General features: G+C 43.2%; 1 protein-coding gene across 1 annotated transcript in view; it reads left to right on the forward strand.

Annotated features, from left to right (window-relative positions):
- The window catches only part of LOC138269597 (Y+L amino acid transporter 2-like), a 300,952-nt gene that overhangs the window by 145,258 nt on the left and 128,674 nt on the right, over positions 1–27,020 (forward strand). Inside the window, exon 6 of the mRNA XM_069218807.1 lies at positions 8,628–8,731. Coding sequence (XP_069074908.1) covers positions 8,628–8,731 — 104 coding nt within the window. The remainder of the gene's footprint in view (positions 1–8,627; positions 8,732–27,020) is intronic.

Consider the following 27,020-nt stretch of genomic DNA (forward strand, 5'->3'; position numbering starts at 1 on the left):
GAAAGTGAAGTGTGTCAATCCACATTCACCATAAGTCTGTAACATGAACATGAGAGGGAGGATTCACTGTACCTCAGACATGTTCCAAAATTCATTTCTCATGGGAGCCACTAGTTCAGGCAGACACCAGAGTAGCTCCACTAAAGCATTCTGCAAATAGACCAAGACAGGGACAGCCATGCGGATAGTAGTCATGGTGGTACACACAACACATATGCAGTACATTGTAGTCGGCCCCAGTGTGAATTTTCCAGTTGCATGGGGAAACTGTATACTATGCCACATTTACAATCTCCAGAGGCATATTGCCCTTGCTTGATAGCTCACAGCTGTTATGAGCCAACAAAATACATGTACAACTGTTAGGAAAGGCCAGTGTTCATAAATGGAGATGGGAACAATCATGATAAGGAGTGATAAACACTACCCTATACTAATCTATACACTTTGGAGTTTGCAGGACTGAGAACACACCACATGCCTCTACATAGGAGATGTCAACCTACCAACCTGCATTATCAACACATGTCAGACTTGAGATGAGTAAGACTGCTCCTTATGGGCAATCTGTCTCCCACCACAGGCCACACAGAATGATAAGTACACTGGACACCTCCACTGATGTAACAGACCAGGAGGAGCAATAAGAAAAGGCAGATAGGAAATCAGAGACATAACAATACTTATTACACATAGCTGAATGTCACTGAAAGTATTGATTGATCAGCTCGGTCCTAGAGTCAGCTGCACCTTCATCATCATCCTCATAATCACTTCGTATGTCACCATCTGCAGCCATTGGTCCAGCTGCCACCTCTTCTTCTTCCAGTAATGCTACGTGATGTCTCAGGGCCAAATTGTGTAGCATGCAGCAGGCAACAATGATCTGGCAGACCTTTTGCGGAGTGTAGAGCAGGGCACCTCCAGATGCGTGGAGGCACCTGAATCTGACCTCTAGTACCCCAAAAGTCCTTTCTATTACACGCCTCGTCCTGCCGTTGGACTCATTGAAGCGGTGTTCCCCATCCGTTGTAGGATATCTCACTGGTGTCAACAGCCAGGGAAGGTTAAAATAGCCAAAGTCACCTGTGAGCGCAGAGATAGGACCTGTCACTACACTGGTAGTGACACAGGGCAGAATAGGATGACATGTGACATCACTGATGCACACATAATATTACATACATACCAATTAGCCAGGCCCTCTCTCTGTGTAGCTGTGCCGTCATGTGTGGAACATTGCTGTTTCTCAGAATGTGGGAGCCATGCACAGATCCAGTACACTTGGCTGTAACTTGGGAGATATACTGGTCCGCGAGACACACCACCTGGACATTGATGGAATAAAGGTTTTTCCTGTTTCTGTACACTTGTTCATTGGCTGTGGGAGGAACCAAAGCAATGTGGGTGCCATCTATGGCCCCTATCACATGAGGAATATGTTCCCTATATTAAAAGTCAGCCTTCATAGTGGGCAAATCTGCATGTTGGGGGAACCTTATGTAGCTGTCCATGTGTTTCAGAAAAGCACACAGTACATCCTTCAACACGTGACTGAACATGGGCTGTGACGTCCCTGCTGCCAATCCCACTGTAATCTTAAAGGAGCCTGAGGCAAGAAAGTGTAGCTCTGACAAAACCTGTATTGTGGGAGGGATGGCATAGGGATTGCGTTTGGCAGCCAATAGATCCGGCTCCAACTGATTGCACATTTCCAAGATGGTCTGATGATTCAGACGATAGGTGTGTATGATGTTCCTCTCCTCCAGGGGTAGCAAGGTCGACTAGGGGGCTGTACACCAGTGCAATTCTCATTATTTCCATTGCACGGTATCGAGGACATAGAGAGGAAAATGTACGATGTATGTCCACTATACACATGCTGGCTAACACTAAACATGTAGCACACAACAAACACTGTAAAGATGGCGCTAAAGACTACAGATACCAAATAGGCCATGCATACTGACTGTGCATGCTATCCTGCCTGCCCATTGCAGCCCCGGATCAACAGCATGTCACAACACAAACCACGTGTAATGTTCCATGTTGCAGCAGTCTATTTCTGCAGTACGGAACATGTATGTACCAATTTCAGTGCCACATATGGTTACCCCGCCAATGAGGCATCAAGTAGCTGCACATGTATGGGGCCAGTCATGTGGGCAAAACACGCTGCATGATGAAATTAAGGCTGGCATGACACACCTATTTATGGTCTACAAGCCAGGAAATGTGTTTAAAATGGCAGGTGCCTGTCCTGCATGCACAGGACAGATGGAAATGACCTAATTCTGCTGATGTATGTCGTCATGACGGTATGCAGTCACACCCGCCTTGCAACTCCTATTTGGATAACATTGTTGCCAATGAGAGACTGGGGCCAATGATGCTCACTGCTGGCGTTTACAGTCATGTGCGCAGCAGCGCGACTGCCATTTTCTGCTACCTAGCTCACTTGACTCCTGACACTCGTGCAAGTAAGACCTCCACTACGTGAGCTGCTGTGTACTGTCTCTGGGAGCCATAATGCCACGTCCTGCAGGTGATAGGGCCACAGCCTTCCCTCAAGAGGAGTTGTGGATGGGGTCCTACCCGCTGTTTGGACAGTATTATGGGGCACCAGAGGAGCAGGTGAGCCCAATTCTATTGTCCTGTGTGATGGGGTGTGTGTGAGGGCCGTAAGGTGTTGCCACGCCGCACTGTAAGTGGATGCATGCAGGGGGCATGGAGTAAATGTGTTTGTCGTGTATAGACATGTTAGTATGAACATGTGATGTGTATAATGTGTGTAGTCCACTGCTGCTGGTGTGGTGCCACTCTAAATGACTTTTTCCTTCTGTTTGTGTCACCCATGCAGGTCAGTGCAAATCAGAAAAAGAGGATCTGGAGTTCCATCCCAAAGCAAGTGCGGAATATGGGGGTCCATAGCTGGCAGAGCACCCACTGCAGAAAGCGGTGGGAGGACCTGAGATGCTGGGCCCAGAAGACCCACGAGGCCCAGCTGGGGACATCCTCCCAATGAGGGAAGGGTGCCCATCGGACCCTTACCCCCCTAATTCCCACATATTGGCAGTGGCCTACCTTGAGGTGGATGGGCACTTGAGGGCAGCACAGCAGCCACAAGGGGTAAGTACAGGCTCTCACACATGACAGGCCTTGTTTCGGATTGGGTGGCTTACTTGTGGGAAGATGTGCATGTGATCAGTGGTAGATGCACATCTACAGTGGGTATCAGTCTCCCATGGCAGGCTCTGAATCGATTATGTGTGCAAATACAATGCTGTCAGAGTATATCCAGTTGGCATGCTCAATGGTTGGCTGAATGTGGACACCCTATGCATTGTGTCAGACCAGCATTTTGCATCTGCATCAGTCTATCTGAGGTGGAAGTGCTATCACATCAGTATTTGTCTCCCACAATGACTGAGGCAATCTCAATTTTTTCCAGTTTCTGACATGGACTGATAGTGGGGGTGTGGCATCAGGGGTCCACTACATGCATGGCCTCAATGGGACAGGATTTTGGGCATGGTATCTTACCATGCTGACATATGTTGACAAGAGTGTAGGAAATGTGCAGGGAAACAACCATGGCATTCTGCCACATGTGAATTGATGTGGGCAAATAGTACAGCAATATCTCTTGTTGAAGCTACCATTCTGTCGACTTTCCTATCTAACAAGGGTATGGTACTAGATGTGTTGGGCCCTCTGGGAGGTTCCTGGAGTGTAATCATAATGTTTACATGTCATGCATGACATTTCCTTGGCAATTGCAATGCTACCATGCAGTGTTTCAGCCTTGACCAATTCATTTAGTCAAACTGTTCGCACAATATCAGGTTTTTTAGCATTGCATCTTGATTTTCCGAATGTGTTTTTGCAGTAATGGTGTGTCATTGTCATGTCATGTCCTGCCATAATATATTTGAAGAGATGTACATGTTAATCTGTGTAAATGGTAGGTAGGCATTGACCCTTTTGCACCCTACCTTTCTCTCTCTCCCTTCCTCCCTCTCCTCATCTATCTTTGTGTGTATCAGCATTATCAGGTGAAGGAGGAGGGGCACCGGCGAGTGGGGAAGCAGCAGACCACAGGAACCAGGAGGCTGATACCAGCGGAGCCGAGGGAACCAGTGGGACGGAGGGTGAGGGGAGTGCCACGGGGGAGACTGGATCATCTACATCATCCTCAGATTCCTCTACCGGTGGAGCTCCCTGGTGGTGGCAGACCCATCTGGGACCAGCCCAGCACCATCCTTGTCCTCTACCCCCCTTACCAGCACCGCCCTCCCTATTGCTCCCCACCAAGTTGCCCATGCCTGCTCACCCAGGAGGGTGAGCATCTCCTTCTCCACAAGCATCTCTGCCTCTGCCCCAGTCAGCCCTGCTGCCCTCAGTGAGGAGGATATTGACCTTGTGAGGTCTATCTCTGTGAATCAGACAACCATAGTGAATGCCATCCAGGGACTGGCAGCTCAGGTACAGCAGAGCAATGCCTACCTGGCAGGCACTCACGGTGTCCTGTATGGCCTGCAGAGATCCTTTCAGGCTCGGGCCTCCTCACTGATGGTAGCCAGTGTCCATTGTCTTCTGTCCCTTGTCCAGCTTCCTCCTCCAAATCCCACACCCCTCTCTCCATACCAATCCAGAGCACACAGTCAGACCACCATTCATCCACCTCAACAGACACGGTTCACAGTGACAAACACAAGCACTACAAGACCCACCAACGGCATACACACAGACAACACCCACCTGCACACACAAAAACATCCACTCCCTACACTGACCCCCACACGAACCGCTCCTTCACAGACACTACACCACTCACACATGCTGCCACGACACCAACAGTCCCTGATCCAGCCACAAGTCCCATCATACCCACAGTCACCACACTTCCAGACCCGCATACATCCACCCCATTCACCACATGCACACTTACCACAACTGTTGTGTAGCCATTTTAGTTATAGCTTCATACACATTATTTTAGCAAACTAGGCCTTCCGCAGTGCTCTTTAACCTAGACATATTTTATTCAGCTTCATTTTATTATTTTAACAATAGCCACATTTGCGGTCTTGTTTTATTTTCTCTATCTAGCTGTTCTTTGCCTAGACCAGCACTGCGTTCTTAAACAAGACATTTCTTTCACTCTGTGCTTTCTCAAGGCTGCAGTAAGATAGGTTGCTGGCAAAAGTGATACGCTTTGTCTCTAAACTTCACAGTAACATATACACTCTTACGTGGGGATCTTTTCTTGGAACATCAGCTTTTTTATTATAAAAACACTTCCCTGCAGCTACTTATGTAGACTACAGGCCTCTTGCTCAGGTATGAGGGATGATGTCTTCCCAGGGGAACCTGAGGGGCACGATTAGAGCTTAACATGCTGTGCTCTAACAAAGCTTAGGTAGGAGCTTAATGATTTTAGTGACAATATGGTAGCGTTTTTGTTATGCTTTTCCTTCATTGTCACAATTTTAATCCTGTCATGCTTCATCGTCCTAGTTATTGCATTACATGCTTTATTATCTAAGATGCAGTTACTTCAGTAAAACCTTGTTGAACTATATTCTGCCTCTGGTTGTCCTTGCATATGTGAGACTAATGTAACTGAGAGAAACGGATGAGATGTGAGTGACCACGATTTCCCAGTAGAGTCAATTGTGTCATGTGCTCGGTTGCCCAATCATCCCTACTCTCGAGTGGAGATGAGGCACTGCTAGTTAGCGGGAACAAAGCCCGGATTAGGCTGACAGGTATCACAGGTATCACCTGTAGTGGGTTCAGGCTCAGTCCCCCACAGTACAAGTGATTCTGCCACCCAAATCCAGTAGTCTTATTAGGATAATGAGAGCCTACGCAACACAACTACCAACACCCCCACAAGCAGCACATCCACCATACCTGCAGGCACCACCACAACAGACAGTCACCCATCCACCATGGGAACTCCCTGCACCTCATCCCCCCTCCTCCCAAAACACCTATGCACCGGACACCTATATGCCAGAATTTACCCACCCAACAGACATACAGCACACACAGGCCTGCAACCGCCGCACCTGCACCCAAAACACCTACACGAACACCCACTCCCTCACCCTCCACTCCTAATTGCTTTTCCCATGACCGCCCTTGTGTCCCGAAGAAAAGATTCCTGTATGAGTTTCCCTCTTCCCTCCCACCCTCCCACCCCATGGTTCCCTGAAGTGCACTATGTCCCTCCCCGAGCCCAGCCCTTCCACCTGCCAGTCCTCCCCTGCCACCTCTGGAGTTGCCCATGCCCCTCTCCCTGCAAAAAAATAAATCCCCCCCAAATCCAAGGTCACCCCTCCCAAGGCCAAAGCATAGCTCACCGTCTAAACCAGAACCTAAGCCCAAAGCACCCCTCCCAGGCCATAACCCCAACCGCTGCCATCCCACCTCACCCCTGAGGTGCCTGCCTGCCCCCTTGATGCCCCTACCATGTGGAGGCCACTTTGCAGTCAAGTTGGGACATTGATAATTGCCATATGTGCCTGGGGCACATGGACATGTTGGAGTGGCCAGTTGGCCTGTTTTGTATAAGGTGAGCAGATTTGTTTTAGTGCAGATATATATGGGCCAACTGCATGATGGTTTTGATGGTTATATACTGGTCCTGCCTTTCCTTCAACATGAATGTGTCATATTTGTGAGATTTGGTTTGTGTGTGATATGTGTATGTGATGTGATTGTGTTGCAGCATGAGTTGTGTAGCTAACTTGTGCATTATACTTGGAGTGATGTGTTGTGATGGTGTTGTGTGGCATTGTGTGGTTGTGTGTGCGTCCCTGTGTGTGGTGATGGAAATGTCATGTGCGTTGTGTGTTGTGTGGATGTGGTGTGACATCTGACATGTTATATGGCAGTGTTTTGGTATTGATTGGTTGTGTGTGGTTGTTACATGTTGCTGTCAGTATGTGTTGTCATGTGGAGGTGTGCAGTTTTCTTCCTTGCCAATGCATTTGTGTGGTTGCAGTTGTGAAATTTTTTGTGACTCAGTGGTGTTCTGTATGATTGTGTTAGACAGTAGCGGTGATGTGTGTGTGCGAGGTGGTGTGTGTATGACACATGTGTGTTGCCCGTGGTGTGTATAGTTTGTGTGTGTAAGTTGGTGTGTGTGTGTGTGTGTGTGTTGGTATGGGTGTTTGCATGTGTGGCCGTCCCTAGCCGTTCCGGCTGTGTGTGTTGTGTCTGCGTGTGTACTAATGGCCTTCTCTCCAGTGTGTGCTAGGTGGGCGTACCTAAGGTTGTTGCCTTCGTTGCAGTTGCTGGTTTTGGAGTCGGAAAGGCATCAGGTGCAGTGGTCCGACAGCCCCGGAAATCCTGGCGGTGTGCAACTTCGTAGTATGCTCGGTAGTAACATGGTCCCCGCCGGACTGGAGATGCCTGCTGCCGTCCACGGCAGTCCGTCTACAATGGCGGTACTGGCGGTGTATTGGCTGTATTCCATTGGGAACACCGCCATGTCATAATATGGTTGTCTTCTCTGCCGGGCTGGCAACGGTTTGACCGCCTCCTCCACCGTGGTAGTCCTCGGACCGACAAACTCATAATGAGAGTTCATCTGTCTGGATGTATTTAATGTAAGATAATTCTTACTGAATAATTGTATTGAGACATTTATTTAGATAATTCTCATAAGTAATGTAGGTTTGTAAATGGTTTTGGGAACCACATCCTCAGTGTTCTGTATTGAAGACCTGTCTATTCCATATAGTTGTATGTGTTATGCATCATACTTTCTTATTGGGCGGGCCACTGGAATTATGTGGCAGGGGAGGACCAAGTTATATAGCAGGGTTTGTTAAATTGTGCTGCATGAAAAGGCAAATTATGCGACACAGTGCAGCACATTTTGCCATTGTATTACCTTCTATTTTGTCATTTTTTCTCAGATTGAAATTGTCTTGGGAAAAGTTTACCTCATTACTACCATTTTAACACACTATTATAGCAATGGGCAAGGAGAACAGTCAGCATTTGCAAAGGGCCTTAGCCAGCATGCAAATACGTGTTGCAAAACCTTTATTAATTTTTCATCCATATGAGCATGAAATGTTTTTTGTTTGTTAAAATCTACAGATTATGCAGCAGATGATGGATCATGGGGCATATGTGGAATATCCATAATTAGGCGGAAAACATCGCTATTGCAGCATTGATAACACCTCCCATAATTTCAGGACCTCAATACAACTTTTGTAAAATCTCAAACAATGTACAACACCAGTTAAAACACGATCCTATTTGTGATCATTAATCAACTAACATGTAGGGGTCATTCTAATACGGTAATCTTGCATCTACAATGTTTGTGTTCAAGGTGCCAATAACATAAGAATTTCTATTTTCGGCATGCAGAATGTGTCAGGCTCTCGTTGTCCCCCAAGAAATCTCAGTTTGGGAATGCAAATACCTTTAAAGGCTGCCCAACATTACCGGTGTTTTACTTAGGAATATGCATATTCTTTGGAAGAAGAAGTTAGGTTACAGAATAGTCATTCCATTGTTGAAGCAGTCATTATTAAATGAAATGTGATTTCATAGTCGCCCTTAATATATCTGCTTTAATTATATGTTTTTTATAGACCTTCGCAGACAATGTTTTGGGATTTATTAAATGGATTATTCCCTTATCGGTGGCAGTTTCTTGTCTTGGTGGGCTAAATTCCTACATTATTTGTGCCTCAAGGTAAGACGAAAAAAGTTTCAAGGATGTGTTCTTTACTGACATAAAATGTTACCTAAAATGTTGTTTTTTAGGACAGTGCTGGCAAAAATAGAGTGCATTGATGGTCAGAGCCTATATCTAAGGGGCGCAAAGATTTAATTTAAATGTAGAAATGTCCTTGTAGGATCACACCTATGATTTGAAAAGGTCTTAAAGAGCCAAAGACTATCATGACTACCACTTTGCGCCCACTTGTACGATTTGCCTGCAAGACAAGCAAATCCTGGGTGCACATGTGATGATATTTATATTATCACATTAAACATTTTTTTTCTTTCGTATCCACCAAAAAAATAATCTTGTTCGACAAATCTCGTTTCCCAGAGCCCCAATATACATGGAGGTGTTTGGGTTATTTTTCAGTTTGTTTATAAACATATGGTAGTTATTCTGGGCATAAGTCTAAGGCCCTATTGTCTACCGCCAGCTTGCGCCATTCCAAGACGCCAGCTGGGTGTCTTATTTATGGAATGGTGCAATCCGACACAAAGGTTGGGCTAACGTTAAGGAAAATGACGTAAGCCGGGTGCAGGGCGGCATGAGAGAAGGGGGTTTTGCACCAACAAATGACGTTAGTCTGGTTAGAGTAAAAAATGATGACTCTAACCAGCCCAGAGTCATTTCTTGACGCAAAACCTACCATACCACATGACTCCTGTCTTATAAAAGACAGGAGTCATGGCCAGAACAGGGGACAAGGGTCCCCTGAGCATGGCCATTGCACCCAGTGCCATGTAGGGGGCACCATTTCAGGGCCCCCAATGGTATTAAAAAAATAATGCAAAATACTTACCTCTACTTACCTATACTTACCTTGATGGGGTTCCACTTCCTCTGCTGTCATTGTAGTGTGGGATGGGGTGTCCCTGAGGCCTGGGGAGGCCACCTGTGGACTTATTCCATGGTGTTTCACTATGGAAGTGCGCCCACAGGTGCCCTAGTGCCTGCCCTGACCCAGGTGTTAAATAATGGCGCTAAGCTATTTAGGCCCGCCTCCCTCCGTGCACCACTTTTGCACAGGAGAATAAATAAGGTGCCTGGGCCTCAGAGTCATTTTTGCCCGGGAACGCCTACCTTACATCTCATTGATGTAAGGTAGTTTCCCGCTAGCAAAAAATGACTTTTACTCCATAACTTTGGCGCTAGAAGGATCTAGCGCCAAAGTATAAATAGGTTTACGCTGCATTAGCGTAAAATAAAATGACACTAATTCAGCTCAAAGCTAGTATAAATCTGGGCCTAAGTGCTCAAATTAAGGCCCATATTTATACTTTTTCATACAAAACTGCGCTAATGCAGTTTTGCGTGAAAAAGTTTACCGGCGCTTAGCACCATTCCAAGACGCCGGCCGGGCGTCTTATTTATGGAATGGCACAATCCGGTGCAAAGGTTGGGCTAACATCAAAGAAAATGACATTAGCTGGGTGTGGGTGGCGGTATGGGAGACAGGGGTTTTGCACCAAAAAATGAGGTTCGGATAGTTAGAGTAAAAAATGATGACTCTATCCAGCCCAGCGTCATTTCTTGACGCAAAGCTTACCATACCACATGACTCCTGCCTTATAAAAGGCAGGAGTCATGTCCACTAACCCAATGGCCAGCACAGGAGACAACAGTCCCCTGGGCATAGCCATTGCACCCTGTGCCATGTAATGGGGCCCATTTCAGGGCCCCCAACGGCATTTAAAAAAATAATGCTAAATACTTACCTATACTTACCTTGGATGGGGTCCCCCATCCTCCACTGTCCCTTTGGTGTGGATGAGGGTGTCCCTGGGGCCTGGGGAGGGCACCTGTGGACTTATTCCATGGTGTTCCGCCATGGAAATGGGCCCACAGGTCCCCTAATGCCTGCCCTGAACCAGGCATTAAATAATGGCGCTAAGCAAGCTCAGCCCCATTATTTAGACCTGCCTCTCTCCTGTGCACCATTTTTGCAGGGAGAATAAAAAAGGCACCTGAGCCTTAGAGTCATTTTTTGCCTGGGAACGCCTAACTTGCATCTCATTGACGCAAAGTAGTTTTCCGCTAGCTAAAAATGACTTTAACTCCATAACTTTGTCGCTAGACAGGTCTTGCGCTAAAGTATAAATATGGAGTTAGGTTTGTGCTGAATTAGTGTAAAAAAATGACGCTAATTCAGCGCAAAGCTAGTATAAATCTGGGCCTACGTGTCACAACCATAGGAGTTGTTTTTGAATGCCCACAAAATGATAAGATGCTGTGTGTTATTAGCTTTGCAATAGCAACTGCACTGTACATGTTATGGGAACATCTAAGTTCTCTCTGCCTGTCAACACAGAAGTAAATATCGAATGTACTTTTTTTTTTTAAACATGATGTTCTATTGATGGTCCTAAATGTTTTTAGACCTAGATTGTGTGCGTCAGGATCTGTCATATGCAACTGGTGGTATCTTTTCATCACTCCATAGTTAAACCTAGGTGTACCTAAAAAAGTTAGGAATCAGGTCCTGGTAGTAGAACGAAAGTTAGACTCTTCAGGTTACAAAGATAGAAGACTTGTGCTGGAGTTTGGCAGCACTTAAGTTAACTTTTGGTGAAAGAAAATCTAAATTTAAAGCCTAAAAATGTGTAAATCTTTATATTTTTTGAAAGTCTAAATACTGTTTAGAATATTTGCTATAAAGCAGTTCCATGACAAAATAATGCTAGTCATTAGTTGGATTATGGAATAGCAAAGTCCTCCTACCTTCCATTTTTAGGTTTGGCTACAGACAACTTTAGCTGTGTACTAGAGCATTTAATTCATGATTTTTTCACAAATATAAACCGAGCAAGCTTAATAGGAGTATTTCTCTGTCACCATCATATTATTGGGTGCCGCCTAAGGATTGCTGTCATTACAGTTCGCAGTAGTTAGCTGGAATTATTAGGTGAACACAGACGCCATCAAGCGAAGGATTCTCCGACTAGAAGCAACACATTTTGCATGATAAACAAATGTTTACTTCAGATCTGATCTAAACAAGTAGGCAAATACAGAATCATATATTTGTGATGTAGCACTTTTTAATAAGAATTATATTGCAAAAAATCTGCATATTAACTAAAAAACAAATATTAAAAAGAAGACCCCGTAACCCTTACGTATACATACTTAGATAATGCTTTATGTAATTTTTTTATGCAGTGTACTTTTACTTGGGGAAGCCACCTGGTGACTGTTTTGGGTGCCTTGCCTCCGGGCTGCAGGAGGCACCACAAGCTCAGCTGATTTAGGCACATATTTATACGTTTTTGGCGCCGCATTTGCGTCATTTTTTTACGTAAAAACGGCGCAAATGCGGCGCTAAAAAAGTATAAATTAATCTCTTAGCCAGTGTTCTTCCTGCCCCCACCATTTGATGGACACAGGAATTTTCCTAGAAGTATCCATCTTTATTGACACAGCCCGATCTTCTTTAGATAGTTCTCTACTTGTGCGGTCCGTCTTCTGTTGTTTTGCCTTGTCATGTATTCCTTTATATGGCTAACTAATTTGCATTCAGGAAAAACAATGTAAGGCACGTCGTCCCCACACTCCACCTCGTTGGGCCATAAAGATGACATCCACTGGAAAGAGTTACAGTTTCACCTAAAACGATTTAGGAGCATTTTTCACAGAATCCAGGACCTTGCAACATGCTCAAGAAGCACAATCCACACAGTGAGTTATTTCCACCAACTTAAAAGCTTAACAATATGTCTTTTTTTGGATTCACTACAGTGGGCAGTGGTGGCTGGTGAAAGTGGTGGGGTGACAATCTCTGCCTTGAATTGAACAGAGCGAGCAAAATAAGCAAACCCCAGTTCCTCGCAAAAGTTTGGGGAGACGGAGACTCTCTTCTCCTACAAAATATTTAAAATATGGGTGCAAATGACATATTTATTATTTAATAAACAACTTTATTGTTTTTTGCAAATCAAAGAACATATCTCACAAAAGGGTCCAATGACACCAGCACATGGCACATTTTACAGCACAATTCCCACACGAATTGGTTTAAAATCCAGAGATTTTGAAGAGACAACAATCAAATATTAAAATACGTTCATGGTGTGTGAAGGAACCCTACCCTGCAAAGGACTGTTTGCGGTTCGCCATCCCTATGAAAACTTTCAAAAATGGTGTCAAACCAATGTGTTTCCAGTACAGTTTCCCTCTGATTTAGATGTTTTAAGTTTACAGATATGCCTCTACCTTCTTTGATCATGGCGAATGTAGGATTGCTGCAAAGATGCTCATATTGTAGAAGTGGGTGAGTCAATAAAGTTAAAGGAATAGCTGAGGCCGAGTTGAGCAAATGCTCTGGATTGGTTCTAAGAGCCCATACACGAGCAATAAAACTATTTAGCATGTAATTTGTGCATTATACATCATATACAAATATGATAACGTCTCTCCAAAGTACAAAAACGTGTTTTCTTCAAAAGCATTTAACCTTAGTATATTAGATGATACCAGTGCAGTAAGAGGAATCTACTAGATGTGATAGTTTTATAGGTGTACCTAGAAATATTTCTGCCCATTTCTCTTCTCCTACCATGCCAGTAGTGAATAAGGCGGGTGAATAAAGAGGCAAGTCAGCTGTCATGCACACCCTAAATATGGCCTAAATTGTTATTAAACTTGGAACAACATTAATGTAGACTATAATGCTTTTAGTACAGCCACATCCTGAGCTCATGCATTTGAAGAGACTTTCATGTGTGATAATGAAGAAAAAGGACATGTTTATAAAAAAGCAGTTCACTGTGATATTATTCCTAGAATAATATGCTGTACATCAGTGGTTCTTAACCTGTGGGGGGGACCCCTGAGAGTCCGCGAAGCCTACTCAGGGGGTCCACGACTGCTTGGAAAATTAAATAATATGAATTGATAATAAAATGTATATGACTAAAGGAGCAATTTGCAAAGTTGAACATTGTAAACCGTTCCGTAAATGTGAAGGAATTTGAAATTGAAGGCTAAAAACGTAGTTGGTATCCTCAGATTGATTTGAGGGAGCAGTGTAAGTGCATCAAACAGAATATAGTATGGCTGATGAGTGGCAGCTATTGAATTTAGGAAAGCTCCAATCTTCTAATTAAAATGTTTATTTTTTAATTTTTTTTAGAATTAATTATAATGTTGCATTTTTTGTGTATTTGTTTGATGGATGCTTATTTCTGTCTCTGACTTCCAGTATTGACTTAGTTTAGGTCACCAGAATTCAATAATAATTCAATGGGGGTTCCCGGATTCCAGTAATGATTATGTGTGGGTCCACAGTTGTTAAAAGGGTAAAGCATATAGAGAACAATCTAAAGAAAATTATTTTTGTGATTTTTAAAGAATTCAAGCAACCATAATATATTCATAATACATATGTTAACCCTGCATATACCAAAATGATTCAAATATTTATGAAACAGGTAGAGCTTTTGCTGTGACATTTTTTCCCATAGTAAAGTAATATTTTTTGCACCACATTAACATCATTATTTTTTACGTTAATGTGGACCAACAAGGCCGAAATCCCAGTGCCGAATTTACAGGGTGGCGCAATGTAACCCTTTGTGCTACATTATGCCTGCGCCAGGCATAGTGTATGCAAAGGGGGCATTCCGCAGTTAGGGGTGCTGAAAAAATGGCGTAAAGAAATCTATAAGATTTCCTTGCAACCTTTTTTACTGTACTTTTAATGCCTGTTTAAGAGCAGGGTTCCAAAGGGGGCTTGCATTCTTTGGAATGGGGCCCTATGTACTTTGCAGGAGAAGCGCCAATATTTTTGCAGAGAACATCAATAGCGGCATGAGAAATGACACTTTTACCCCCTACCCTGCCCCGTGGTGCGCCGTATTTTAAATGCAGCGTACACATGTTGGCAGTAAGGCGTGCTTCTCGGTGCAGCCCCACTTTCCATAAATCTGCCCCCAAGTGCTCACACATGTGAAGAAGTGTACAGTGAAACGTGAAAAAATGCATCAAAAAAAGGCTAAAAAGACATATTGCTCTAGCTTTTTAAATTATTTTTTTAAGGTTCAGGGAGTGGATGTCTGTCGTCTACAACGTTTTGACCCTAAGTTATTGAATATGAAGGAGAGGCATCTTAGTAAGCCCTTATAGTATTAGTTGGGACAGCTGGTCCAAGATCTTCCAAGGGCATGGAGAGAGACTATGGACGCATGTAGTGCGCACAATAAAACCACTCTTTGGTTTTCAGGGCAGGTGATCTAGTTCTGGTTAATGGAAGAGAATTTGGTTGTTTGAAGCTGAAAATGAGCCCTTGCATATGGCACTTTAGATGAGGGTGAGTTGAGCAGTCTGTTGTGGAGGAGGGTGTGCTGCAAGAGTCAGGAGGGTAGGAAAAATAGCAAGAGGGAGTGAGGATAGCTGCCGGAGATGCGGTGTATGGGTGTAGGCTGTAGACTGAGTGGAATTGGCTTAAACAATGCAGGAGTCATAAGTGAGAAAGGGCTGCAGGAATCAGAAATGAGATTAATAGAGCAAATGCCCACTCCTTTACCCCTCATGCTCCAGTACAATCCCCATTGTGCAATAAAGCTGAATGAGCCTCACACTACCCTTTATACACTTGAGCTCCTGGAAATGTAACTCTCCACACATATCAGCTTGAGCTGGGGTGAAGCAAAAACAGGCTTTCTAAAGTTTGAAGATCACTGGCCTAGGACCACACAAGTTGGTCAAGTGGGGAAGAGGGATTGATACCAGTTTCTCAGAATTCACACGGTACAATTCAGTCACTATACATCTATTTCTCTCTCCCATTTTCCATCAGATGTTAATGCTCTATCTTTAATTTTGGCCATGAGTTGAGAGTGTGGATGGAAATTCGAATTCAGATACTGTTTTCACCATCTCTAGAGAGTTTGCAATTTGCCTTTACCTTTACAGCTACATGGCAGCTGGAGTGAGATAACTTCCCGGGGCCTATTTACAAGCCCCTTGCGCCACTGTTGTGTCATTTTTTTGACACAGCGGTGTCGCAAAGCAGTCCCCCACAGTGCGCTACATTTACAAACTAGCGCAATTAGAGCATTGTGCCAGTTTGTAAAGCCTTGCATCACATTATACCTACTTTTTACCGGTATAATGTATACAAGGTTGGCATTCCCCTATTAGAAGCCATGCAGAACTGGCACAGTGAAATCTCCAAGATTCCACTACGTTGTTCTGTGCCTTCACAGCATCACGTTTTTGATGCCTGCTCAGAACAGGCGTTAAACGGACAAAAGCCTTTTTTGAACGGGGGCCTCTTGGCATTGCTGGAGTAGCTTAATTGTTTTGATGCTAGTCCTACAATGCGTCATTTTAGTGCCACAGATGTGTTAGAATTTCTGACACATTTGTTGATATTTGGCACCATGGAGCACTCTATAGTAAATACAGCGCTACCATGGCGTCGTTAAGGGGGTGCAGAACAGCACAAGAAATCTGATGCATCCATGGCGATGCATTAGATTCTTGTAGATAAGCCCCACCAGAGTGGACAACGTTGTGAGTTAAATAAAAAATGAAACAAAAGTTACTTATTCACTGAAAGGAGCCAGTAATGTTGCAAATAACAAACACATTTCTAGTGACAGAAAGGATGACACACTTATCAAAAATGTGGTATTATGAGATTACTAAAGTCAAAGGTTTGTTTACGCCCGAGCAAGAGCATTCTCTCTACATCTGAGACACTATGGGCCTGATTACGACCTTGGTGGATGGGATATTCCTTCAGAAACATAATGGATAACCCACCCACCATTTTACAATCTCCATAGGATGTAATAGAGATTGTAATACGGCAGACGGGATATCTGTCACGTTTGTGACAGAGTATCCTATCCGCCAAGGTCGTAAACAGGCCCTATTTTTTTGACATTATTGAATTCAGCAGGGGCACTAATGGCTGTTCAATGCAGAGCATGTGTGCCCCATAGTTGCCAAGTTTTCATTTTTCTTATGTGTGACCTGTTCTTATTTTCTGTCTGTATATGTGTGACATTTCAATTCTTATGTATAACACATCTCAATCTATTTCTTTCCAACAGAACTATGGTATGTAATCAATGCAACACTGAACTACTTTACATATTCTTTCATCCATATTAGTGTTGCGCCTTAGACTGTAAACTGGTGCTTTCACATCTGATTTTCCTGTGTGTTGCTTTTCTATACAAAACATTACAAAACTTGTATTGGATGTCATGGTGTGGGTTGTAAAGTACCCCTTTTATGTGTGGTCACATGCCACTTTTTGCTGTCATTTTTTGACCTGTCAGTATACTGAGGCCCGTTAAACAGGCCCCAGTACCAATGCTCTTTCCCTTAAATTGTATGTCGAATTGTATAGGGCAATTGGAAAGGACCTTACCACCCCTGTGAGTCCCTAATAAATGGTACCCAGGGCAAGGATGGTAAAAGGAGTCACCGGGGCTGCAGCACTGATTGTGCCACCCTGAGTAGCACAAGTAAAAGACAGACTGCAGAGCTGCCATGTCAGCCTGCACAAGCAGCCTGCTGCTTGAATGAAACTCTGCCCTTACTAGGTGCAGGCACAGTCCCTGTTACTGTCCATTTACAAGTCAGTCACCCCTAAGACTGGCCCCCTCTAGCCCAAGGGGCAGGGTACACTGTCCCATGAGTAAGGACATATGTGCAGGAGCACATACCCCCGTACTGGCATTTAAAACGCAATGCCGGGCCGAGTAACTAGCGGTCTTTTGGATAACAATGGCTGGCATCTGACCACTGCTCATATGTTCAGCTTTGCAATGGCCTGGCCGAATCCCATTGTGTTTGGTATCAAACACTGTGCTTTGTAACCCTGAACATGATGCCCATGTTTAGGATTAAAAAGCAGATGGCCAGGTGGAACCTTTAGAGGGTGCCCAACAACTTATTGATCCTGTACTGCTTTGGCAGGCTCTGCCGAGCCTCTGCCACCACAGACAAGAGTCTGACCTCCTGCTGGCGGTGCTAGCACCTTGGCAGGAGGAAAGACAAAGGGTCTGAGCAGGAAGGAGGTCACACCTCCTCCCTCCCAGGCTGGCTAGTGAGAAAAGCATCAGGGTGGTGAGCCTCAAAGGCTTCCCCTGCCTTTGATGTGTAAGTAGCTGTTCCCCCCAGTGGTGAACAAAGCCCATCTGGCCCTGCCCGGCGACGCAGGAAGGAAATTAGCTATGCATGCACCTGCAAAGGGATAGTCACACCTTGAGAGTGGGGTGGAGGTCTGCACAGCCGAGGGAGGGTTCTGCTACATTGGCGGACCCTAAGAATGGTGGGTTCTGGGTAGGAAAGTGATTTACTCCAACCGGAAGTCATCACTTCAGGAGCGGATTAGCCACAAGGACTAGTGGCCCATTGGCCACTGTCCTTCACATTCTGAAGCGCCTCCTAAATCAAGAATTAAGGGGCTCCCTTGGCCCCAGAACACAGATATTACCTGGAAAAGAAGAAAGAAGCACAAAGAGATGTCCATACCAACAAAAGGACCTGACTCCAGCCCCCGCGCACAGAAGAAGACACAGAATGACCTACGGAGACCAGTACTGGAATGGCATGCCTGACTTGTGCCTGGGATAAAAACTCATTGGTCCAAGCAAAAGAGACCCTGGTGGACACCGAGAATATGAGGAAGATCTCCCTGACTGGCAGTCCCCGTCCCCTGTAAGCTGCAGGAGTGTAGGTGGGCTGTGATTGAAGAACTATGACCCGACCTGCTCTGCGGGTCTGGGCCTGAAGAAACTCCGTGCCCAGAAGCTAAAGAGTTGGAGTGAGCACAGTGCCAGCTTTCAAGCCTCTACTCCCGACCAAACGACCTCCAGCTGCTAGAAAGACCGTGGACCTCCCTTGCAGTACCAAGGCTTGTCTATCACCTGGCCATAAACCAACGGCCATACAATGTTCACCAACTCCAGCACACCACCCAAGCATAGTGACCAACATCGTCAGTGACTCCTCTCCTGTGGGACTGCAGCCTGAAGGAAGTGACTTTGACTGGAGCAGCAAAGCATATTTGGCACAACCAGCCCGGTGATTGACAGCTAAAAGCCATCTCTGCACCCAAAGCCACCAGGCGAAGTGTTGAAGATCCATCTGTCGATTCCTGGGCTTTGCCCCCAAAGATCTCTATATCCAAATGGTAGAATGTGATTCCACCCCCAAGTCAAGTTTTGCAATTGAGTGCAAAACGCATCAACCACTGCAGACCGTTCAGCACCAAGGACAGCCAAGTCACCTCTGCCACCATACTCCCCGGGCAAGGTAACAAAAGTCTGACTGTTGAATCTTGGTCTAGGTTGCCGCAGAACCTTAAGTTCCTGTGGGTTCACCGGAACTCACCCTGCAAGCACCCAAGTTCATACTGCTATTTAAATCTACAAAGTACTGTATTTTCTAAAGACTTAAAAATTCAGAACTCCAGTTGTACAAAAGCTACAAAGTTCATTTTGGTGTCTAAACTAAGATTAAAATCGAATCTATTTTCTTAAAATTGGTGTTGGATTTTTGTTGAGCTGGGTCGTTTACTTATCATCCATGCTGGTAATGTGACAGGACTGAGCAAGGGTTTGCTGAGACTGAATACGATGTCCACTACTGGGTATTGTGTTGATGTTCCAGGGTAAGACTACTATGTCATGCCGTATAATACCTTCACCTTGCTACAGTGTGTTTGCTCTTTCCTTATAAAATGAAATGGTTTTGAAATTAAAAAATGAGCCCACATAACACTTTAAGCACACAGAATGGTGATCAATTCATTAGCAACGTAAATTGTTGCAGCATTGTCTTTGGAAAATATGTCAACAATCAGTAATCACAGTTGAACTACCAACACTTGAAGATGTGTACATGGTGCTATGCAGCAATTAAAATGGTGTAAGCATTGTATTCCATCCAAATAAATAGATTTAGGAAGAATCAAAATTGAGCAACACAAACGAATATCAACAGAGAAACTTCAATCACAACAGACTCTTTCCTTTCTCAAAGCCAGGCAGCGCACGGATGTTATATAATGACATAATATATAGGATATAATGCCTGGAACAAAGTCCGAAAAATAAAAAAATTTAAATATAGAAAATTTGAAAATTACGATCGGGATTGCAGCTTGCAGTAGTGTGAAGAGTTCCAGTCCCTAAGCATAATTGTCAGTGGCTCGCACTGCCAATGATAACTGACACATTTTCAGCACTGCACATGACATTAATTGCACTTCAAGAGTGTATTGTACCTCCTAGATCCTGGTTTGAGGGCAAAGAAGTGAGTTGGGGGGGTCCCTGTATCTAATAGCAGCTCAGTGTTTAGGCACCAGCATAACTAGTTTCAGGGACTGTTAACCAATTTAAGGCACCGGGATCCACAAGAACGATAGTGAGGATGGTGTCAAACCATAAGGGCTTCATGAACAATGTAAACCAAATTACTAATCAAATCCATCTGCACAATTGAATGAAATATATGTTAAGAGCATACATATTTAAATGACCATGCAGGCTGAATCTGTATGTGATTGGAAAAAAGATACAAAATAGAATCACATACAGCAAACAAAATATCAACCACACAGGTTCTATAAGGGAACTTCTCTATTCTAATTAAAGCATTGGAAGTGGCAAAGGGATAATTCTGTGGGAAGGTGTCTGCATCAGATAAAATAAGTTTAAAGTTCAAGAGGGAAGTATAAGTGCTCAAGCATAAAGCTCAACATTCCGGGCTGCAGAAATCAGCCGAGTCGAGAAGAAATCTTCTCTCATAGAAGTCAGGACAGAGTCTGCTCAGCTGTTCTAAAGATTACACAAAGCATGAAACAAGATTCTAGAAGAATTCTTCCTATCAGTTTCCACCAAACTAACAAATCCGAACACAGTGTTCTCTGGGAGCAGGCAGACTCCCTAATTTCCCAGCTCTCAATCAAAGGAATAACAATCTGGGCAATCTTGGATTTAGTCTGGATCAGACTGGTCTGCCTGGTGCAGGAAGGTCTCTCCCACTGTCTCCATTTCCATGGCGGAGGCAAAGCTCTAATTAGAAGCTTAGCTGTCTTTTAATTTCATAAAATAAACAACAAGCCTATACTAAATTAACAAGGCACACAATAAGACGCCTGCAGAGAAAAGGAAAAAAAAACACGAAACTTAAAACATTTTATGAAATTGCAACAGGTGCATCTCTGGCCTGGTTACAAGTTAGGCCAATATTAGGTTCAGAATAGTTTATAAACGAGTACAATTAGTGTAAGTGAATATATCTGATAAATTAAAAAAAGGTATACATTCTCTTTTATGATAAATACATTTCCTATAGTTATAGTATATGAGTGACTCTCGTCTAAATGAATACATAAGCACTCACTACAATTGATTAATAAAATACACACAGAACAATACTGCTAAACACAAGGAGAGTATATATGTTGCATATAAAGGGTTGGAGCACGAAACTACGCTGCTCCAGCCACATGTGAAAGTATGTCTCTGAGGGAGGCTGGACCCATGCCTGGCAATTCTTTTTTGCCTTGAGGCCTTGCAGGGGAAACAATGTACTCAAGAATTGAGTCTGAGACTGTGCTGGCCTGGGTCACCATAGGCACATCCAAGTTAGTTCCTCAGGCCCAGTGCTAGTGTATTTCATCCTTCGCACGAATCAATGCTTGACGAGGTCCGTTGATCTTTGTAACCAGCATAAGGGTTTGGGCAAACATAAACTTACAACAAACTTAATTTCATCATCAGTATGACCAATGTGGCCACACAAGAAAAACTCCAGTCTGAAATAAAGTTAAGGGGTTTTATTACAAGCTCAAACTCAGGCCCATATTTATACTTTTTTAGCGCCGCACTTGCGCCATTTTTTGACGCAAAAGCGGCGCAAACTTGCAAAATACTATTGTATTTTGTAAGTTAGCACCATTTTGGGTCAAAAAGCGGCACAAATGCAGCGCCAAAAAAGTATAAATATGGGCCTCAAAGTCATGTCGACAATTCTCAAGACAAAGATATAAAGATACAATATTACCAAAGGTTGCTCAAGGCAACAAAATACGTTTAGGCGAACTAACAATAATAAAACTAAAGACTCAACAAATACAGTACAGAACATCAGCACAATTACCTGATGCAGATAAAATAAGTGCAGCTCATTTCTATTAAGCATTAAGGCAATTTAAGTCATCTGACTACAGATAGTTTGGGTAGGGGAAACCCTACAGATTACCTAAACATGGTTTAACATGTGCTGGGCGGAACACATGCGGATAAAACACAAAAGGCACAAAAAGGGCAAAAGAAATTTGGAAAAGGCAATCTGGGGTAACAAGTCACTAACTAAAAAGGGCAAAAAGTTAAGTGAAAAGGGAAAAGCGTCAGTATTTTAGAAACTTGGTCAAGAATCTTCTTCTCGAGGTCAGAGAGAACATCTCTATGTCTCAGCCAAGCATTTCAAAAGGGGAAGGGTGGGGGGCAATACCTTTTAGAGTTGGGTGTCAGGCATTCACAGAGCTGAGGCACGACAAAGGCTTTCTCTCAACTCTGTGACAGGGCATATGCAGTTGTCATCTAATGGTACCAGATTGGCACATTTTTGTGTGTCAGTCTCTGTAAAGGATTGGCCAAAAAGGAAAAATTTGGAATTCACTCACAACAGTAGCCACCCATTCCCAGGAACATTCAAACTTCCTTTTGAGTTGTAGGGAGATTCATTTTAAGAACTGCTGAGATTCTTTCTTGTGACACTTTCTCCACACCTTTCTCAATGTGGTGACCTAGATACTGAACTTCTTTCTGGCAATGCTGTAATTTTGCTGGGGAAACATTGTGTCCATTCTCTCCTACATGATTGAATAAGGCAATTGTATCTCTTCTATAGGCCTCTTGACCATTTGATGCCACAAGTAGGCCATCAATATATTGCACTAAGGCTGAATGATAGGGCATTTTAAGTGACTCCAAATTGTTTTTCAAGATCTGATTAAAAATTTATTGATTCTCGGTATACCCTTGTCGAACTTGGCACCATGCCAAAACACAACTGCCAAACTAAATAGCAAAGAGAAACTGGCTTTCAGGGAATGTCAAACAAAATCACTTCAGAATTCGGTACCACAAGACAACATAGGACAACAATTTAGTTAACTTTTTTCCAGGTCTTGACCTGTGCAGTACTTTCCACTGGGCTTCCACAGCCCTAGAATGGGAGATTTACATGGCCTTCCCATTATCTCTTTCAGAATACCCTGTTCAATTAAAGTTAATCAGGGGTGTTAGTACAGCAATTGTTTCAAGTGCCATATAATGTATAGGAATTTCTGGATACACCATATCTGGCATCACTGTTATTTTTACAGGCTCAACTCCTTCAATGAGTCCTATCTCTTTTCCTGAAAAATCCCAAACTTCAGATTTACTGTGTCTCTTAAATCTTCTGGCAAATCATTATGTGAGCATTGGGTACGATATGACACTCGGGTACTGCTTCATAATTTCACAGGGCACATCCTCATGTTTTGTTTGCACTAGGATGCCTCGGTTGTGCAGGTAATGGAACAATTTAGCTTACACAGTAGGTTGCTTCCAAGCAATCATACAGGACATGAATCACAGACCACAAATTGGTGCTCATCTTCAAATTAACCTATTTTTACAGGGACACAGTCTGTTACAAGGTTTGTTAATTGTTTATTTGTGACTCCTATAACTTCGATTCTTTTTCCTGAAAGGGGAAAATTTGGTACTTCTATTGTTCTGGCAATGGAGGGTTTAGCCCCAATGTCAGCCAGAAAGGACACAAGGTACACAATTACATCAGCATTTACGTAGAGACCACGTTGATCTACTTCCAAGGATGCACCTAACATGCAGTCCTCATCATCTGAGGTATCTACCTGAAAAAGTTCAAAAAATTCCTCCTCACTGAAATTCATTAAGGGAAACTGTGTTGCTAACTGTTTCATATTTGCATTTGGTATTTGATTGTAATTCTGTTGGGGAGCGATCACTTCTTGTTGACTTGGGCTTGCAGTAACTGCATCTGCTGTCCCTGGGGCATATTTACATTCTGCACTCAGAGTCTTTGAATGCTTTGTAATTCAACCTGATTATTGTCTTGTTCTTGAACAGCTCCCTTATTCTGTACCTGATTGTTCACATTATTAAGGAGGCACCCCTTTCTCCAATGGCTCAAATTTCTGCACGCTTGACACGTGTTTGTACTTCTCAAGGACTGGACATCAACAACACCACTAGTCTGATCTACCTGCACACCACATCCTCTATCTCTACGTCGGAAAACATTAGTTCCCTGCTGTTGTACTCCTTGCATACCACTAGTGTTCACCATCATCTGCGGGCTTTGACTAGCTTTCCGTGCAGCTTTCAATTACATGATCATGAGTTTCTCTTCCAACTTTTTCTGCCTCAACTCCAATTCATTACTACCGTACTTTGTGCAATGCAGAATTTCATAAATAGGTTTGTTCTGTCAACATATCAAATGCTGCTGAATCATCTCACTTATGTCTGGTTTCAAGTCTTCCACAAATCTAAACACAAAATGGCCAATATCTTTGGCTTCTATTGTCTCTGTTTCACTGAAATGTTTAAAAGCTTGCAACAATCCCTCATAATAGGTATCAATCGACTCCTTCGATTCCTGTGTTATCCTGTCAAAGCTCTGCCAATCAATGTCTTTTGGAGACACCTTGTTTTTCAAGAACTCAATTACCTTATAATACCTTTTCATTACCTCTTGATATGGCACACCCGTTGCTGGGTCCCTTGAGGGATCTCAGTCTGGCCAATCAATGTTAACTTTGCATTCAGTCCACAAATCACTTGGAGCCACATTGTTCAAACAATGTATTTAAATCTTCCCACAGGCATTTTGAAAGTTTTGCAAACCTTTCTCTCTGATTGTACCATTCCACTGGTTTTTCTCTCAATCTTGAGTAATCATTTGTGAATGACAAAATACCACTACGACTCCAAGGTACACGAACTTAACCTCCACCTGGTATTTCCCTCATGGGCAGCATTTTTACATTGGCCTCAGCTTGACTTGCTCCTGCCGGGGGCGCATCTGGCTTTGCCTTCTTCTGATCTCTTTTCTTCGCCCATCTATATTCCCACTTATCTTAAGATCCCCATTTCTGAATGTACAAGATTAATTTCTTAATGTGCAATTTCATTCCAGTTGATCTCATGTTGACTATATCTTTTGTGCTAAACTCCAATCTGTAACTTCTTTTCAAGGTCTTTGATTTCTCCAAATTCACATGATACTTTATGGCTACCTCGGCTAACCTTTCATGTGCCTGTCCTGTCTGTTAAGTAATGTCATTGCACACAAACCGCAGTTCGTCTTCTGAGTACATTTCTAATTGAGCTAGGTCTAACGTTCCTAATATCATTTAATTTAATTCCAATTTTAGTCTGGGCACATTCAATGATCTATCTCTCAAAGGGGTCTCTTCTATTCTTGCATTACAGTTCGTTATACCTGTTGCACCTTCAGGACTCAAATGTTTTAGCCACTCACTCAATTGTTGTGCCAGTGAAACCTCATAAATTCACAGGATTATTCTGCAATACTTCTGCTCTTAAAGGACCTACAGTTTGCTGATTCAGGATATTTGAAATAGACGTATTCTCTGGCATGTTAAAAGCAGTGCTTAATTTGTGCTTATTGTTTCTGGTGCTGAGCACCAGCACTTATTTTTGAGGGTCGGCGCTTATTCTTCTGCCTCAAGCATTTGCTGCAAGCAAAAGACACATATGGGAAAGACAGAGGAAGAGAAAAATGAAAAAGCGTCACAAAGGTAGAAAGCAGAAACGTGCCAGAGTGAGCTGAAGGGGTAGGGAGTGGCTTTAAATGGATTGAAGAGGCCAGAGATGGCTTCAGGATTACGCTGCCTCAGTATTCTGTGCTTGCATGTTTAAATGCAGCAGCTGCATGTTTAAGAGGAGGGCTTTGGGCACTGGCACATATTTATTTACAAATTAAGCACTTGTTAAAAGGTATTCTTCCTTGTGGGGTTCTGCAGCATTTGGCATCTGCTCTGACGTGGGCACAAAATAAAGTGACACTCTCTGAGGAAACCTTACATCAGGGGTAAATCCTGTCTGACTTGTCACTGGGGTTGAATCTGCAATCCGTGTAGGGGTTAATCGACTCACAAGAGCATTGATTTCCTCCATGGCTGAATCATTTAAATATACAGATCTCTGTACACTGCTTGGTGTTATCCCATTGGGTGTAAAAGGTGTATTGGGCACAGTCAGGACATTCAATGTATGTGCATTACTTGACTAGACATACCTGGAGCATACAAAGGGACAACTGCACCTGTAGTTACAGGCTCTGTTTATGTATCTGGACTCACCTAATTCATCTGATACCGGGGAATAGTCATTCCTACACTTTGTCCTGGCAAGGCAGTACTAACACTTTGTCCTGTTTGTGTCAGGGAAACATTTGGTATGGGCTGATTGGGACTAAGCATTTGGGCAGGTTGATTTGGAATAAAATCTGGCACAGACGGATTCACATAAGGTGACTGCACCATCTGGTTCACGTTAGAAATCACAATCTGATTTGCAATAGTACTCTGTACAGGCTGAACTGTGCTAAAGCTCTGAACCGGTTGATTCACTCCGGGAACTAGTGTCACTGAATTTACAGGTGTATCTGATTTGCGGTTTGTGCAACTGGATCAGTAGGCACATTCAAGGTTATATTTTAGGCAGGTTCACTTCTTCAAATCATGCAAATAAAACACATTTTAGCACACAAATTATAAATCCAGCATTAATAACTTCCATAAGCATTCATTTTATATTAGCTTTAAATGAAATAACTATGTCAATACATTTCTATTATTATGACATAGATCTACATTTATCTTCTTTTGCATATGAACTTAAAAACATTTCTCATCAGAAATCTAATATAGTTTTAAGCCAGAATGTTAGTTTATACCCTAAAATATAACTTGATGACAACTTAATTCTTCAAACATGAAATTTAATCTCCTTAGCACATGGGTTTCTTTAGCTAGTCTAGAATAAATGCACACTAATGTTTTCTCAGTGCATCACTTCAGTCAAACCATTAGTACTGTGGTTAACGTAACACATAAAATGTCACTCATTGATGATCACTGTGACATGAGGAACAATACTAAAAATTTTGCTACATCACTAGCTAACAGGTTATTATGATACAGCCTGATGCATCTCTCCATGGCAGC

The sequence above is a fragment of the Pleurodeles waltl genome, chromosome 2_1 (assembly GCF_031143425.1).
Source record: "Pleurodeles waltl isolate 20211129_DDA chromosome 2_1, aPleWal1.hap1.20221129, whole genome shotgun sequence".
Classification (NCBI taxonomy): Eukaryota; Metazoa; Chordata; class Amphibia; order Caudata; family Salamandridae; genus Pleurodeles; species Pleurodeles waltl.